This window comes from Pocillopora damicornis, chromosome 11, assembly GCF_964200805.1.
Source record: "Pocillopora damicornis chromosome 11, jaPocDami1.2, whole genome shotgun sequence".
NCBI lineage: Eukaryota > Metazoa > Cnidaria > Anthozoa > Scleractinia > Pocilloporidae > Pocillopora > Pocillopora damicornis.
In genome coordinates this window covers 5583318-5601684 of record NC_142680.1, presented here as the reverse complement: position 1 = coordinate 5601684, position 18367 = coordinate 5583318, and the positions used below count along the sequence as shown (strand labels likewise).

General features: G+C 39.2%; 3 protein-coding genes across 3 annotated transcripts; 2 read left to right on the top strand and 1 right to left on the bottom strand.

Moving 5' to 3' along the window:
• The first annotated feature begins 2815 nt into the window (after positions 1-2815).
• Positions 2816-5176, top strand: LOC113681211 (uncharacterized). The gene has a single exon (XM_027198287.2). The coding sequence runs from the start codon at positions 3085-3087 to the stop codon at positions 4210-4212; it is 1128 nt and encodes a 375-aa protein (XP_027054088.2). The 5' UTR covers positions 2816-3084; the 3' UTR covers positions 4213-5176.
• LOC149037155 (uncharacterized) lies at positions 4263-7653 on the top strand. Its single transcript, XM_089188512.1, has one exon. The coding sequence runs from the start codon at positions 5908-5910 to the stop codon at positions 6916-6918; it is 1011 nt and encodes a 336-aa protein (XP_089044638.1). The 5' UTR covers positions 4263-5907; the 3' UTR covers positions 6919-7653.
• A 794-nt stretch (positions 7654-8447) lies between these two features.
• LOC113681186 (uncharacterized) lies at positions 8448-16594 on the bottom strand. Its single transcript, XM_089188510.1, has 5 exons — positions 16262-16594; positions 14737-14808; positions 13361-13432; positions 12730-12801; positions 8448-11814 (listed from the first exon to the last, which is right to left on the bottom strand). Exons 1-5 carry the CDS (start codon positions 16492-16494, stop codon positions 10422-10424), a joined length of 1842 nt encoding a protein of 613 aa, XP_089044636.1. The 5' UTR covers positions 16495-16594; the 3' UTR covers positions 8448-10421.
• Positions 16595-18367: the final 1773 nt, after the last annotated feature.

The window sequence follows — 18367 nt, the reverse complement described above, 5'->3', positions numbered from 1 at the left end:
GTACCGTTTTACTTATGCCCCCTTATTGTTGATATGTCCTCTGACGTAATGAGATACAGTACCCAATCATATCTTGTGATCTATCGAGCAACACGCGGCTTGGGACTGGTTAAGAGACTCCGTTGTAGTTCTGTCTTTAAGCAAAAGTACTCATTCAAGGGGGGTCGGGATAAGTGGAAAATTTGACCAGTGTTTTCCAGTAACAACGGATGAACAACCTCCTGCTGATTTCAGGAAAACTTGCTATCCGCATGGTCATTGCGAAACAGATCATTGGCCTCTCTCTCACACACATTACTTCCCTTGAAGTTCTAACGTTTCTTCGTTAACGCCATATGAGCCAAAATTGGCCTACTAGGCTTCGTAAAACTCAGTTTTCTGAGTTTTAGAAGTGCTTACCTGTAAATCAACGCACAATGTTTTAGAGATTAAAGATGTATCTACAATTTCCACCTAAAATGAACGATACTTTGTGCAGTGAAAAGTATTTTCCTTTTGCACTTGAAAATATTGTAAATTTGGTCATTTTTAGTATGAAAGTCATTTTCGGTAAGAGAGAGCTGTTGGTACCCGTAGACCTGTCAAAGTCCAGTATAAATTGAAACATTGGCAAACGGATAACTTTTTGAGGCCGCCAAAAGGAAAATATTTACGCGAACACCTTTTTGTTCCTTATCGTTCAATACCTGTTCGGAGGAACTTTCACGCAATTTGAGAATTCTACAGAGAAGAGGAGGCATTTTGTCTCGGCCGTATCGCCTGTTTTGGTCTTCTAAATATTTTACACCTTTTCGGACAGTTATGTCAACACCAGGCTCACGCTGTAAACCACCAACCAACAAAATAGTAAAACCCCTGGCTTTCACAACAGGCAAAATGGAAATTCGCGGGAAAGTAGTACTTTCCCAATAATATTTTTTCCAGTGAGCCTCTACGAGAATGTTCTCAATAGACAATTACATGTATGTGATAAAACAAAAAGAAAAAAAGAAAAAAAGCATGTTTTTCCGTCGCACTTGTTTGAAGGATGGGCAAACGACTAACCCTTGTCACTCTCAGCACGACGTTTCTTTTGTTATCAGAACATTCACAAGTTTTAACCTTTTTCGGTCCTGGCTTTGCTTTGCTTTATACATTTTTCTCAATAACTCATGGGATTTTATATTCCAGTTTGACATTTTGGAAACTGTAACCCAGGTGTAAAGGAATTTTGGAAAGTCTTTCGACCTAAATGTAAACCAAACAAACTTGATCTGATTATAGCCAAGCTACAGCTTACATATTTTAAAGCAAACAAAATGCACAGATAAACTCTCCTGAAGTGCGATTGTAAACAAAGTTGAGTTGAAATAGGATCTCCCGCTGAAATTTGGGATACTTCGGAAAACATAACCCAGGTGTAAAAGGGTTTTTGGAAAGTCTCTTGACTCAAATGTAAACCGAGAAACTTGAACTGAAACTGAAATTTCCTTTCAAAAGTTGTAAACTGCTCGATGCAGTTTGCCCGAAAACTTCCCCAAAAAGTGCTGAAAAGCGCATAACAGCACATTAAAATGAAGAATACGCGAGATAAATTCATCGTTATCATCATCAATTGAAGCTTAATTGGTAGCCGCTTTGCATTAGCTCCTTATTGTTCATTTCAGTTCTTCCACAACTTCAAATTTCCTTCATTATCACAATTTTTGTTCCCAGCTAAATGACAAATTAAGTCCATTTGATCAATACGTTTAGACCTTAACAGTGATTAATTACCTCGCACCACCAATTATTCTCTCCTCTTCAGGAGCCAGAGCTTGTGTCGAACTTTGCTTGTATAGAGAAGCAAGGAGCTGGTTGCATATGGGATTGGCCGTATCCTTTAACGAGTTTTTCAAACGTGATAAGAGATGCAATGCAAATAATATTTCAAGAAAAATCAATACGTTCCGGCCAGACTCTTCACACATAATGCAGGCGATGTTCTCTTATACTGCACTGAGCAGTTTAAAGAAGCTAAAATATTCTTAAAGAGTTCTTTCGATTATTCCACGAAACTTTACTCAAAAGAAGAGGCCATTTTTATCTTCAGACGAGCATCACCATGACGACCGCACCTAAACCAATAAATGCGCTTCAGAGCTAGTTAAAACTCTCCAATAACTTGAAATTAAACTTATAAAGCTCTTGATTTTTTAACCAATTCTCCTCGTCAGCGCTTCAGGAAATGTATAGAGAACAGTATGGAGAATATGCATACCGATGTAAGGGTGTAAATGGTTAAGGGAGACATTAGACTACGAGCAGTCCCTCTCTTTCGGTGAAGTCCGTCCCAAGAGTCAAGAAAATCAGTGGATAAAAAGAAATAAGGTGGAGTGGGGCGCTCATCGAACTCCCGCGGCGCATCCGAGGGCTCCCTAGTGTGCACCAACACCAATTTTTGTATGTTAGAGGGAACCGTAAAGCATTATGAAGTTTCCCGCACGATCACATGCCAGTCTTTTTTTCACTAGGGGAAAATATCACTATAAAGAGATTAGGCACTGGAAGCACGATGACGCTGATTCGTTTGGCAAGAGATGTTTCGCGTCGAATTCCAGCGCTGAGAACCAACATACGCGCATATATGAATATGCGTTGGTATAAACCAACTACTGCATTCACAGGGCTACAAACTATCCTGTACGCTTCTAGCGAAAAAACCGATCGAACATGACTAAAGCAACCTCTCTACTACCCCCCAGAATTCAAGTGATTACGCGAAATATGTCATACTACGGGAGCAGGCTGACACAGGGATAAGCGCGTTTTGAAAAATCCAATAACTCTTACGTCATCACTGCGTGATGTAAAAGTACTAATCTTCAGTGAGGTTGTTGTTGGCGAGTAATTTATAACATATGCATCGAGAAAGTAGTCATGTGGAGACTTTTCAATCTCCCAGTCATTGTCGCTTTGCCCAGCAAAGTTTAATATACCCCAAATGCCCGCGGATACCAGTTCTTGTCTGAACGTGAAAGAGATCGCAAAGAAGAGTGGCTGATTCTAAGTGAGAAGCTGCGCCTTTAATTCGAAAACTGTGACTGCAAAAAAATATCGAGAGAAATGGATGATCCAACGATATATGAAGGAGTGTTTGACAACCTTATGCAACAGATTGAAGAAGGTGAAAATGCAGAAGAGATCGTGAGAAACATAAAGGAATCGACCCTACAAGGACGTCTGAAAACACCGGAGAATCCATCGTACTTTATCATGACCATAAACATGAGTAGTAACCACCATGTAAAGGGAAGTGCACAGAAACGGAGGGATCTGTTGTCAGTTATTTTGCGTTCCGCTTTAACTGCAATAATTTTCTGCCAAGAACTACCAGGAAAATTTAAGACAAAAGTTGTTCCAAAGGGGTACGAATACAGAGAAAACAAACCTGAAGCAGCTGTGATGTGGGATAGCAACCAATTTGACGGCTCATCCGAGGGATTAGAGACCGATAACCCTGAATTAACTGAATTGTCGGATAAGAAAGGCCATGCAAGCGAGCTGCTGTCTAGAATTTCGATGGTCAAACTGACGCCTCTTGGGCAGGAACGTAACGAGAGTATTCTGGCAGTTTCGTTTCACGGACCCTACATCGGTAAAACCAAAAAGGAAAGATCTGAGATTTTCCAGAGTCTCGCGGAGTTTCTTGATAAGGTGATTAAATTACGACGTATACGCTCTTACATCGTCGGTGGGGATTTCAATTTTGATACTCAAGAAGTCGAACCCCCTGACGAAGTGGTCATCGCATCTTTTGAATCATCCCCTCGGTCTAAAGAGAAGCAGGAAAAATCGGCCAGATTTATACCGAACAAGGATAACTTTCTTTGGTACCCGGACAAGGCTGTCATAAAAGTCTCTTGGACAAGAGCCTTCGTGTTCGGAAATGAGAATGATAAAAGCAGTGACCTAACTAAAGAAGACTACAAAACAGTCCACAAATCACTGGCTAGTGAAATAACGAAGAAGACCGATGCAACCGCAAGCGGGGCGACCGGAACAACCAAAGCAAGTGAAGCAACTGAAGAAACCAAAGCGACAGATTTGTTGGATCACGATCCTGTTGTAGGTGTTCTTGTCTTTCTTCCTCCTCCTAAAGAGGTTCGGCAAGATCTCTCAAAAACTTTCGAAAACATATCGATGTCAGACAGTCGAGAGGGAGCAGAAGCTACTAATCCAGGTACAGAATAGCTATGAATTACTGTTTAAACAAGAGACTATTCGAAGTCTTGTAAATAACAACCCGAACGAATAATATGCGAAGAGAGTCTGAATAGGGTTGACCGATTAGCGACAAAGGGCGAAAAATATAACTGACAACCGACAAAACTCTCCAAAAAATTCGACAAGCGACAAGTAAATACTTAACAATAACTTACATGGTCTAACATCAGCGATATTTGTATTCAAAATTAGATCATTCTAAAGTTTAGAAGGTGGCCACTTTAAATTTAACATCCAGAATTTCCTGTTATCAAACTTACTTTATGGCCAAGTACCAGTCGGGCTAATTTCTAGAACAGCGTATGCTGCTCGAGCCGAATGACTTTGAAAAATTAACTAGAATTTAAAGTAATTTACTAAGATTTGTCGACTTTTGGCAAAGACCGAAAATTTTAACCGAACACCGGTAAAGTACTGAAATTCTAACCGAAAACCGACATCAGCACCCCCGCTTGCAGACCCTCTGTAAATCTCGCGGGTGCTATCATTTCATTACCTAAACAACTTGTTTTTAAAGGATGATCCAAACGGCCATATGGTCTTGATTGATTCGACTAGTAGCGGCTTGTGTCTGATTTACTGTGTATTTTCGCTAAGATTAAAATTTGTTGTTTTAGATGCGTTCGTCACAAGTTTGTATAATTTTGTTGTGATTTCGAGCCAGTGGGAATCCAAATAGTCAGAGAGGTTCAAATGAACACTGTGTTTATTACGTTAACGGCCATATGGTCTTGATTGATTTAACTAGCAGCGGCTCGTGTCTGATTTACTGTGTATTTTCGCTCAGGTTAAAAACTGTTGGTTTAGATGCGTTTATCACAAATTTGCATAATGATGTTATAATTACGAGCCAGTGGCATTTTAATTGTTAGGCAATCCAAATAGTTAGAGAGGTTCAAAATAAACACCGTGCTTATTATTATCACAGTGACCAACGGTTTCAATCCTAAATTGAAATAATGCTACTACTATACTACTTAAATATAGGAAGGTATAAACCAATACTGTGTACACAGGGCCACAAACTATCTTGTACGCGTCCAGCGAAAAAACCAGCCGAACATGACTAAAGCAACCTCTCTACTACCCCCTAGAAATCAAATGATTACGTGCAAGATGTCATAATACATGGGTAAGAGGATTTTAACCCTTTACACCCCAACATCAGTATACATTTTCTCCACACTGTTCTCTATACATTTCCTATGATACTGACAAGGAGAATTTGTTTAACAATCAAGAGCTTCTTTAGTTGGTGATCATTACCTTCATTCTCATGACCTCAGTGTTTGTTTTAGGGGTGGTACTGATAGGAGAAAACTGTTACTAATCACTCTCAGGGGTTAAAGGGTTAAAAAAAACCCAATAACTCTTACGTAATCACTGCGTGATGTAAAAGTACTAATCCTCATTAAGGGCGGTGTTGGTGAATAAATTATGACAAGGGCATCGAAGAAGCGTGAAAAGGTTCAGCGCTCAGTGTCTTCGGTCAGTCATAGTCGCTTTGCTCAGCAAAGTTTCATGAACCCCAAATGCCCGCAGATACCAACTCTAGTCTGTACTTCAGTGACAGGGATCGCGAGAAAGAGTTACTGATTCTACTGAAGTAACAAGCTGCGCCCTTAATTTGAAAACTGCAACTGCACAAAGCTATCGAGAGTGATGGAAGATCCAACGGTATTTGAAGGAGTGTTTGACAATCTTATACAACAGATTGAAGCAGGTGCAAATAACGAAGAGATCTCGAACGACTTAAATAAATCGATTCTAGAAGCACGTCTGAAAACATCGGAGAATCCATCGTACTTCGTCATGACGATAAACATGAATGGTAACGCCAGTGGAAGTGGAGGTGCACAGAAACGGAGGGATTTGTTGTCAATTATTTTGCGTTCCGCCTTTCCCACAGCTTTAATTTTCTGCCAAGAAATACCAGGAAAATTTGAAAGAGAAGTTGTTCCAGAGAAGTACCACTACAGAAGGAACGAAAAAGAAGCAGCTGTAATATGGGACGGCGACCAGTTTGATGGCTCATCTGTGGGATTTGAGACCACGAACGCTGACATAAGAAAGTTACGGGATAAGATAGAAAAAGAGAGAGGCCATGCGAGCGAGCTTCTGCCTAGGATTTCGATGGTCAAACTGACGCCTCTTAAGCAGGAACAAAACGAGAGTATTCTGGCAGTTTCATTTCACGGACCCTACAACGGTAAGAGCAAAGAAGAAAAATGTGAGATTTTCCGTAGTCTCATCGAGTTTCTTAAGGAGGTGATTACGTTACGACGCATTCCCTCTTTCATCGTCGGTGGGGATTTCAATTTTGATACCCTAGAAGTCGCACTCCCTGACAAAGTGATCGTCTCATCTACTCAATCATCCCCTCGGTCACAAGAGAAGCAGCAAGAACCGGGCAACTTTATACCGAACAAGGATAACTTTATTTGGTACCCATATGCGGCTGTCATCAAAGTCTCTTGGTCAAGAGCCCTCGTGTTTTGTAATGAAAATGATAAAAACAGTGACCTGACTAAAGAAGAACACGAAACAGTTCCCAGAGAAGCCAAATATTTGTTAGACCACGATCCTATTGTAGGCGTCCTCGGCTTTCTTCGTCGAAAGGCTCGGCAAGATCTTTCAAATAAATTCGAATACATGTCGATTTCAGACAATTGAGAGGGAGCAAAAGCTGCTTATCCAGGTACAGAACAGATATGAATTGCTGTTTAAAGACTATTCGAAGTCTTGTAAATAACAACCCGAACGAGTAAGATGCGAAGAGAGTCTGAATAGGGTTAACTGATTAGCGACAAAGGACGAAAAATAGAACTCACTACCGACAAAACGCTCAAAAAAATTCCTCAAGCGACGAGCACCAATAACAATAACAATAACCCCCATGGTCCAACATCAGCGATATTTGTATTCAGAAATAAGATCACTCTAGCTCAGGTGGTAGCCACCTTAAATTTAACATCCAGTTTATCACAGAATTTCCTATTATCAAAGTTACTTTATGGCCAAGTACCAACCGGGCTAATTTCTAGAACAGCGTGCGCTGCTCGAGCCGAATGACTTTGAAAAATTAACTAGAATTTAAAGTCATTTACTAAGATTTATGGACCACCGACAAAGACCGAGAATTTTAACCGAATACCGGTAAAGTACTGAAATTTTAACCGAAAACCAACATCAGCACCCCCGCTTGGAGACCCTCAGTAAATATCGCGGGTGTTATCATTTTATTACCGAAACAACTTATTTTTAAAGGATGATCCAAACGGCCATATGGTCTTGATTGATTTGACTGGCAGCGTCTTGTGTCTGATTTACTATGCATTTTCGCTATGGTGATATTTGTCAAGTAGAAGCTACAGATATTCGTTAAATAAAGGCTATTTAAATAAAGAATTTGACTGTAATATTTTATTCCTAAGAGCGGTCGTAAATATTCCCATACAAACTCTTATAACTTCGCCATGAGGCTTAGTTCTCAAGATGATTATCTCACAGCTGATGCTTGGGCCGCCTGGGCATAAAATAAAAACTATCAGAAGCTACAATCATGAACTTGGAAACTATGAACTCAATGAAGTGTCCCTTCACTGCTGCGATGATGAGAGATACATTCGTGAAGATGGTATAACATCTTAAGCTTATGGACATTACAAAAACCGAAAGTAGACATCACCTCTCTCTCTTAATGTTCGATCGAAGATTGCGATTGCATCATATAAGGTGTCGCCTTTCGAAAACGTGCTGCTCTTCTCGTAAGCTTGAATTAATGTTTCCGCATTGTTTTTTAATGATGTATCTCAGTCATCTTCTCAATTTGATCCTGCAGCAAGCAGAGAGAATTTTCGTTTTGAATGACTAATTGACATTGGTGGATAGTTCCTTCATATTAGTCATCAAATTCTGCAATGTGCATTCTTTTGTGTCTTTCAGGTTATTACAAACATACAGCTTAATCTAGTTGTCTAAGTGATATAGGCATGAGTAAGAGTTTCACTGAAAAATTCCACAATTGTGATGTGAAAATGTGAAGTCTTGTGGTCTCATATGACCTCAAAACAAAAGCAATATTAGAACTCATATCCTCGGGAAAGCCCCTGTTGGAGTGTATCATTGATTTCCTGTTTTTCTGAGAATATCACGCAATGGAATAATGTTGTGAGATCATAGCGTTAGTCTCCTATAGTGTAGAAATATACATATACATATACATCCCCTCCGTCACAAGAGAAGCAGGAAAAGTCGGGCAGATTTATACCGAACAAGGATAACTTTATTTGGTACCCACATAAGGCTGTCATCATTTCTTGGGTAAGAGCCCTCGTGTTTTGTAATGAAAATGATAAAAGGAGTGACCTGGCTAAAGAAGAACACAAAACAGTTCACAAATTATTTACTAGTGAAAGTACTAAGAAAACCAGTGCAACCGCAAGCAGAGCAACCGGAACAACCTTTCTTCCTCCTCCTAAAGAGGTTCGGCAAGATCTTTCAAAAAATTTCGAAAACATTTCGATGTCAGACATTTGAGAGAGAGCAAAAGCTGCTTATCCAAGTACAGAATAGCTACAAATTGCTGTTTAAAGACTATTGGAAGTCTCGTAAATAACAACCCGAACGAGTAATAGAAGAGAGTCTGAATAGTCTGAACACTGTGTTTATTGCGTTCACGGCCATATGATCTTGTGGCTCATTTACTGTGTATTTTCGCTGAGGTTAAAAAAACTGTCGGTTTAAATGCGTTTGTCACGAATTGGCATAATACTGTTATGATTTCGAGCCAGTGGCATCCTAATTGTTAGGCAATCCAAATAGTCAGAGAGGTCCAAAATAAACACTGTGCTTATTATTATAACAGTGACCAACGGTTTCAATCCTAGATTGAAATATTGTGAACAAAAGTAGTTTCATTTGTTGCAAACTTCAATTAAAACTTTTAGTGTCCGTAGTCATTTAATTCACAAACCTGGGAAATTAATGTCATTAATTTTAATCGAGATCAATTTTATTCTAGTGGATGTAGAATTTCAGCTTGGATCAGTTCTATAATCCACTTTTATTTAGGTGTGTTCGTAAGTGAAACAACCATACTCCGGCGTGTGATTTGCTCGGTATGCATCACTATTTTTGTTCAGACTAATTACGCTATCTGCCTTAGGTGGGTTGTCAATAAATTCTTTGTCGTTTTGATATATCACTGCGTGAGAAAGACTGACTCAGTGGCATATCCATTGTTTTAATGTAGCAGACAGACAGGTGGTGTTTTAAACATTTAACAATTTATAAAACAATAATTTCGGCAGGTATAATTTTTTTACTACAGCGAATAAAATAATCATTCTCAATTTTAAAATGTTTACTCTGATGATATTTGTAAAGTAGATAACAGTAAACTTCCGCCCAGCCGCCCACCGCAATTTATTTTAATGATTGTGCGATCTCTTTTATTCTTCGATTGGAGAACTCAAAGAAAGAAGTGCAAAGGAATTCGAAAACTTTTACTGACGACATAAACAAACTAGTCTTCCCTAGTTATTGTTAAGGAATAAGAACATTTTTCAAATCAGTGGCAAAAGTAATTCGGATTTGGATTAGTTTTGCCTTACATCGATCGATGATTGGTTTACATAGAGCAATTTCTAATTGAGTATCAAAAGAAATTCGGGATTGGATTACATTGCTTCAGTCTGTTATTTCTCTTCAAACTCCTGCTATCTTCTAAACCATTCAGACGCAAAACGTAAACCAATCATGACTTGGTTGCCCGCGTTTTTCCTCGTTTTCCCGCCTTTTTGATAGGTGACCTGTTTACTTTGAATGTTCATTGGCTAATGATGACATAAACCTTTGTTATGATTGGCCGTTAAGAGTGCTTTGGTTTTGGATTTTCGACAGTCAATTGAAAACTGCTCTAACGTCCCTCTATTCAACCAGTCACATGGCGAAAGTAATCCAAGTATTTCATTGCTTTTGCTCGACCGACATCTACGATAGGTGAGGGCAACTCAGGGCAACTCGGGGCACCCACTAGACCAATGAAATACAAAACCAAGAAAAATCGCCACTGATGTACTGAGATATAGATGCTGACTTATGTGAAGTCTTAACACTTAATTACAACATTCCCCTGAAATATTAAAAAAATTTGAATAGCGGTCATATACGTTTTATGTTGTGTGTAGCTCAAAGGACCCATTAAGAGTTCCTTGTGAACAAGATTGATCGCAATTAACAACATACACTCCTCTTTTCCCGAGACGTTTTGAAAAGGGAAGCTGTTTTGTCAAGTGTAGTCCTGAAATGACGTTCGTTACTCTTCGTTTAAGATGTCTTAAGAATTCTTCGTTTCTGAAGGCAAATAGAAACGGATTTAGACAGGCGTTCGTTATCATACACATTGGAGGCAACCATATACGCAATATAAAATTTACCGCTCGGTCAGATGCCAGTCTGGTATTTGCTAAGGCAAATATCACCATGCAAAGATTAGGCACTGCATAGAATATCATGTTAGAAAACACTATGACGCAGATTCGTTTAGCAAGAGATGTTTCGCGTCGAATTCCAGCGCCGCGAGCCGACTTTCGCGCGGAGATGAATATGTGAAGGTACAAACCAACAACTGCAAGATACAAGGCCACAAATAGTAACATTAGTACCTGGGTGGCCATAAAGCGTTTCGTTGTTTGCAGATTTTGCACTAAAACGCACATGTAATTGTCTCGAAACCAGACATGATCAAAATACTCAATAACGAAGCAAGAAATCGCGCAAAAAAACCAAATGAGAACGCATAGGAAGCCAGCTACTTTGGGAGTGATTCGTAAATTAGGTCGCATGCAGTATACTATGGCAAGATACCGCTCCACAGTCATCAAGACCGAAGTTAACGCTTCGATCGTTTGTCCTATTATCATCAAAGAACGGAAGTAAGGACATTGGTGCTGTCTCCATTGGCGAATCCCAGCATCGGACTTTATCCCGTGACCAGCGGCTATCGTTAAGGAGAACAAACTCAGGAACAAATCGCCGAGCGCCAAGTGCGCTGTAAGAAACATTGAAGTCTTCTTGATCAAAGAGATGCTACTGAGTATTGTTGCTATGATAACCAAATTGAACAACAATGCAACCACGCCTAGAAAATATTCAATCGCCCTAAGCGACCGCGCCTTGTCATAACAAAAATCTTTATGAGTTTTCCGTACTATCCACATAGGCACAAGATTTAACGGGCAAGATTTACCCTCGCAAGCTCCGTTAAAATATAAGTATTTCTTCTGGAAGTGATCTATTTTTGGCATGTTATATGGAGGTATGAATTCACAGACTTTGGTTTTCGTCAGCAAATTTCGCGGGACATCGGTTCTGGTGAAATTGCACCGTCTACAGTCTTTTGATGTTGTAGCACCAACGATTGTCTTAAGGGAGGAGTCGGTCAGTAGCAACTTGTTTTTCATTATGTTGAAGTGCCCGTTTCCTGTGACGTCAAGGAACTCAATTTTTGGAAGAATTTTGAAGAGAGTACCATGCCACTTCTTGAGATTATTGTAGGCCAAAGTCCTGGGTGATGAACATGAAAAATTTCATGAATTGCATTTGATCGTCCTTATCCTTGCCTGTGACACAAGAGAACTTAACCCTTAGCTCCCGTGAATGACCAAGATAGAATTTCTCCCTACAAAAATTTCTGCGCATACCGTCAATACAATATCAAGCAGACAAGTGATGAGAAAGCTCAGAGATTATAAGTTGACCCAAAGCCAGTCAATTCTCCGAACCAACATTATAAGGATTGTATGGCAGATAGTAGGGAGAATTCATGTTCACATCCAAGTTAACAGAGATATTCAAGAGGAATTTAATCCCTCCACCCTTTGGATCCAGATATCACTTCTCTGCACTAGCTGTCTGCTAAACATCTCTTACGATTTCAGCTCTGCGAATTTGTTGTCAAATCAAACGATATCCCCTTGGTTTATTTATACTGTTAGGAGAAATTACTTACATGTATTTCGCGCAGGAGTGTAAGGGTTAGGCCAAGGAATCGTACCCCCCTGTATAGGTCTTTCTTAGGGACCAATGGGGGGGGGGGGGTTTGGGGGATAATAAGAAGGAGGGAGGGGGGAGGTCAGTCGTCCTAATCAGAGTATAGAGTAGGAACTAAAGAAGAAATAACTAGCGATTAACTGCCAATAAAGGGAATAAAAAGAATATCACAGAGCCTCAGGGGTAGGTTCAGGTATATCTTATTACGGCCAAAATCGTCAGACTCCCCTTCCCTTCCCCCTTTAGGCGATAAATGATGATGGAATAAAAATGGAACGTCGTGTCATTACAAGGGCGTCATGGGTACGAAGAACCTCGCTATCAGGGATTCGCTGTGAAGACCCTTATTGCTTGATATATCCATAATATTTCAATAACGGTGAAGTAAATAAGTTGACAATATCTGCGCATTATTTGGTAGAAACTTACAGATACTGCAGTTGTATGAGTCCATTGAGCGCCTCCTCCCCAATGATTTCTATTTCATTGTGATCTAAAAACCTAGAAAAAATAATAGCATCAGGTATTTTTGTGGGTTTTCAATGACCATTTGTATCATACAATCCCACTTTTTACAAAATTAACCATCTGGTTCTATTCTCTGACTCACTGTCAAGATGACTGACTTATTGACTTACTTAGAATTTGGTTGGAGGAATGATCGAATGCATGAATCAACGAGCGAACGAGAGAACGGACAAACGAACGAACGAGCGAATTATCGTATCACCGAACGAACGAACGAGTAGAAGAACGAGCGAACGATCGTATCACCGAACGAACGAACAAAGGAACGAACGCGTGAACGGTCGTATCACCGAACGAACGAACAAACGAACGAACAAACGAACAAACGAACAAACGAACACACGAACGCACTAACGCACGAACGAACGAATGAGTAAATGGGGAGATGAATTGGAAAATCGACCAGCGACGGGCGCACAAATGAACCAATCAGTATTGAGGTACAGGGAGACGGACGAGTGTGTAAACAAATGAATAAATACGTGCGCGAGTGTTTGTCTATGTTGATCGTTAGGTGTCATATCATACTTACAATTTCTTGAGTGATTTCAATCCTTTGAAAGTATTTTCTGGGATGAGTCCAATCAGATTGTTTGAAAGGTAACTGTTAATGTAGAGACGAGTTAAAAAAGTTGTTCAAAGACTTGCACAAGCAAAGGCTAAGTTGTATATTAAATATGTGTCTAATTTTCAGAGATATCTGTAATTTTGTATAATAATCAGATCTGAATTATTTCCGCATTTTGATCGGGTCTTACCCATAAATTTTTGGGGGCAGACACAGATGACGTCACCGCCAACAACGTTTAGGTTTTTTTTTTTTTTTTCATTTAAAACAAGTAGATTCCAGGTTGCCGTGTGTCTGTTCTGTAATAGACCACAGATGAAATTGAATTATGGTAAGAACATGAGTGATTCATTAGGCTTCACCTTGTGCGCCATTTTATAGTTCTTACCGCATTTTGATATCATCTGGTATCTTTTAGTGAAATATTCAGAGGCTCCTGTCAGAGGCTAGTTTAATACTTGAATTTGATCAAAGACTTAAGCTTATTTATTTATTTCATCTTTATTACTCGCCGTCCGATTTAAAAATTGCTTCAACAGTTATTTCTTATGAATTAAGGACCTGTTTATATGAAGGTGGGGGAACCTCAGGTAGGTGAGGTAACCCGCCTAGGTGGGTTAACCCGTCTGTCCATATAATTTCTTATTTTATCTTGATCACGTTTACATGATAGGTGGGGTGGCCCGCCGAGGCGGGTTGCCCGGTCTGCCAGGTCGGATAACTCGGTCAGCCGGGGTGACAATTTTCCACGTAAACGTCTCGAGATGGGGTAACCCGCCTAGCCGGGGTTGCTTTCATGGCAAAAAGCTCAAAAGCGAAACACGTATGTTTTTAAAACTTTGTACATTTCCTAGCCGTCTCATGGCAGAAATTACCAGAAACTGCAACGGACATACAAGGAGTGTAAAATGTTCACATTTCGGAATATTTAGCGTTATAAATCCACTATGTTTCAAACTATTCCTTATAACGTATTAAGTCAACGGTTCCTCGCGTAACCTAACACCGCGTAACACAACTCGTGACGCTTTCATGAATAAATACATACGTGTCTGAGAATTCATCTTACGTCTTTCCCGAGGCGTGAGCTTGGGACGCCTATGCTCAAACTCCCTGATTGCAAGCGCAACAACAACTTCAAGAAACCTCACCCCAGCACCCCAGGGTTGTAAGATTGTATGTAAACGCGTTTTATTTTTCGACCACAGCTAGGCGGGTTACCTCACCTACCTGGGGTCCTCCACCTCCAAGTAAACAGGCCCTAAGACAAAGAATACCTGCTTTGGTTAATTTTTTTTCAATAACTATTTTTAGCCCCAGAAAGAGAACTCGGTACTCACAGGCTTTTAACAGTTGACATATTATTAAAAGCCAACGGCGAAATACGTTCGATATCATTCCATGATACATCGCTGAAAGAGATTTAAAAAAATTAGTACTTTGTTTTTTATTTGATATGGTGGAGTCACTTCTCTTCGTTCCTCTTAGCTGAAGACAAAATCGTAGAAGTGTCACCACCAGAGGCGTTGATGTCAAATGCACGCATCACTAACGCCGAGACAAAACTTGCTTCTACCTTAAAATTCCCTAATACCTTTTTTTTGTCTTTTGGATCGAATACGGGTTGTTTTTGTGTAAGGCCTGAAATAAAGAAACTTCCGGCAACCACCCGAAGTTGATCCCGGATTACTGACGAGTGATCAGAGTTTCCGGTATTTTACGGCCGTCCCAGATCCCCATAAATTGTTTTTTGGTACAAGGCCCCGCTCAATCCATGGATTCCCCTACGTAATTTTTAAAATGGCCGCCAGCCAAGCAAGCGTTTAAAACTTAAAGGTATGTTTTAGTATCAGTTTGTCTCATTTTAAATTCTAATCAGGTTACCATCCATCCTGTTTCAAAAAAAAAAAAAAAGGCAAACACATACTTTTTTACATTCCTTCAAATTCTGGAGTATAATTTGAACTGTAAAATTGTTCCAATTTCGAGGTTTGTAATTAAGTTGATAGATGAAATAGTATTTCCGAAGGAATCGGCAATGTAGAGGATAATTAACGAGGAATAAGTCATTGCAGGTGGAAGATTTTTAATTAAAAGACAAATATATGTCAGAGCAGAACTATTTCTGCCAGAATTGAAATGAAACTGGAGCGTTACCATACAAAATGATTATTGTAATTAAGAAGACTTAAGCTGGCTTTTCTCCTATTGCAGTTAGACTTACTTAGAGCATATTTGTTGTAAGAGCCCAAAGGAATCCTTCGTTTACCCTTCAAGCATTATTTTAGAATGAAAACACTGGCAAATAAATTATCGAAGGTAACCGTTTTGACATGTGACGCGAACGTCAAGGAAGATTTCGCCATATTTGTTAATTAAAACAGCTTTATTCCTTATCGCTGGAAGCCTACGTGGATGCTCAATTTGTGAAATTAAAAAGACAAGCCTCTGGCTCTTCTTTATTCAATCAATTTCCCACTAATTTCATTTCTTTGCAAGACACTTCTGGTGAGAAATTTGTGTTAACTTTGAAAACTGACTCTTGCAGTTTGGGAAATGAGCGAATTTTTCTTTTTTTTCGGCGATAGACTTAAAAGCATCGAAATAAAATTTCTGATATCCACAAAAAAACGCCAAAGGATTAGTTAAAGAAAATGAAATTAGCGAAAAGGAGAAGTTATTTTTCTGCAACCGAGTCAACCTGAATTCATACATTGTTCAGAGTTAGTGATCGACTTTTCGTGAAAATGTTGACGTTCATCTCATGAACTGGTCAGCAAATAGATGAATTGAGCCAATCCAATCTTAAACTGTCCAGTACATGTTAGATAAATAAAACAGAATGGTAAAGTTATGCGAACTTACAGTGAGCAAATCTTGTTTGCGAGATCAAAATCTCTCAAGTCTTCAATATCGATATTTCTGCACTGTACATCTTTGAGGTCTGATAACGAAGATGTTTCACAAGGGCTGCACGAGCAACTTGTTGGACAGGTTGAATTTTGCATCAGAGAATTCTCCAGCTGCAAAGTTGTTTTGCCAATAGTACACAGCATAAGAATTGTCTTCCAAGAGAAAATCAAATTTCTAGTATCCATTTGGCACGAATCTGATTCGATTTGGAGAAGCGTAGGACAGTCGACAAAGTTGTGTGGTACAGAGAACAGAAACGTGACAAGGCGGCTTTCCGAAAGAACAGAATAGTGTTTTCACCATTTCCGATGTCTTAAGTGATCAAAAACTGAATTTGATCCACTCATTGTCAGAAGTACCCCACAGTCAAGTTGTTCAGGAAATTCAAGCTGTTATCAGATAAAATCGTGATTACTCTCAATTTTGGCTCTGTTTCTCAAGTTTTACCTTGAGGCAAACACGAAATTTAAGCTGAAAATCTGAAAAAATTGTTTCTGCCTTCCGTTTGAATGCCAGTGAGGCTCAAAATACTTTTTATCAAGGTTAATTTTCTTTATTAAATTGGACTTCATTCTTAAAATTTCCTTTGCTTTCCGCCCCAGCTCGAGTGGACTTTTTATCAGTGTCATTGACGTCAAAACTTTGTAACCAATTTTAATCTTTCCCATTCTTAGCCACCTTTTATCATCGCGGTTGATATGCGCTTCTGTTGAGTTTTCTCTTCAGTTTCTTCGAGGCGAGGGCAGTTTTGAACGTCTCAAGCCGATTAGTCCTTTAACAGCAATGAGTGACAAAGACAGATTTTTTTTCCTTACAATATCATTACAATATCAAGCAGACAAGTCATGAGAACAAAGAAAAATAACACTTATGGGATTAGTAGTTGATCCAATATCAAACTCTTAAAACTAACATAAGAATTTTTAAGGCAGACAGTAAGGAGAATTAGTTATGAGATCTTAGGAGAGAAAGGGTCTATCAAGTCATGGCGGTTTTATTCCTTTAACATATTAGCATACCTAAAGAAGTTTTCGTCAGGTACTTGACCCTCTGACTCTTGAGGTTATATTGAGATCGTGGGTGTGAAAGGGTGAAGACCCTTGAGTCAATCACTTTTTTTTCAGTGGACCTTTTCACAACGCTCAGAACCTTCATCAGCCATTTTTAATCTGTATTAAATCGAAGGAGAAATAGAACTCAGAAAAAGGACGCCGAGGTCCAAAATTATGCGGAAGGTACTTTCGGAAATCTCTTCCGTCATAAGGTAGGGAACTGCACCATTGCTTTCTTTATTTGGAATCTATATGCTATTAGGGATTTGTACTAATATCAAAATATCCAAAGATGCTACCTAATGTTAATGATTGTGTAAGCATAACTCTATGAAAAATATTCGATAAGTTTACAGCGCAAGATCGCCACATACAGAAATTCTTATACGCGGCCAACGTGGTCAACCCCCACCGGGAAAAACACTCGACTAATTTATTCATTTTTAGGCAATCTTTATTCGACCCACTCACTATTTACAAAGTTAATTTATCAACTTAAAAAACAGACGTAAATTAAATGAATAAGGGTGCAGGATATCCTGAAAGAAATTACATAAGGGCTTGTCAAAGTATGATATCCTTGTCCCGTTACTTTGTCTCATTGCTGTGTCTCGGTATTCAATACAGGAAAATTCTGTTCAATATTAATACGATCATTTATTCTCCAACTGCACAAAGTAGAGTACAAATAAGGCACGATAGAGTACAAATATTCTGGTTATTTGGACAATTGGTTATTTTGTACTGCTAAAAAAAACCTATTTACTATTCGGCTGTGCGCGCTACGCTACTCTATCCGCTTTGCTTTTCCCGCCTTATGAGAAATGAGCAGAGTTTGTTGTTTGTAAAATACGGTACAACTCATAAACATACACTGCGATACTACACACCAAAACGTCTCATAGGATATATATATATATATATGCATGCTCACTAGTTTTACTAGTTTGAGCACTCTGGCATGGCTTAGATGATCCCACATATGTGAGATCACTTGAGGTGGCTA

Excerpts from the sequence above, each read along its gene's own strand:
- LOC113681211 (XM_027198287.2), top strand. The coding sequence starts at position 3,085 with ATGGATGATCCAACGATATATGAAGGAGTGTTTGACAACCTTATGCAA.
- LOC149037155 (XM_089188512.1), top strand. The coding sequence starts at position 5,908 with ATGGAAGATCCAACGGTATTTGAAGGAGTGTTTGACAATCTTATACAA.
- LOC113681186 (XM_089188510.1), bottom strand. The coding sequence starts at position 16,494 with ATGGATACTAGAAATTTGATTTTCTCTTGGAAGACAATTCTTATGCTG. Across the intron at positions 14,809-16,261 it reads GCAAACAAGATTTGCTCACT|CGATGTATCATGGAATGATA; the intron begins GTAAGTTCGCAT and ends AATCTCTTTCAG. Across the intron at positions 11,815-12,729 it reads CTCATACAACTGCAGTATCT|GACTTTGGCCTACAATAATC; the intron begins GTAAGTTTCTAC and ends TTCATCACCCAG.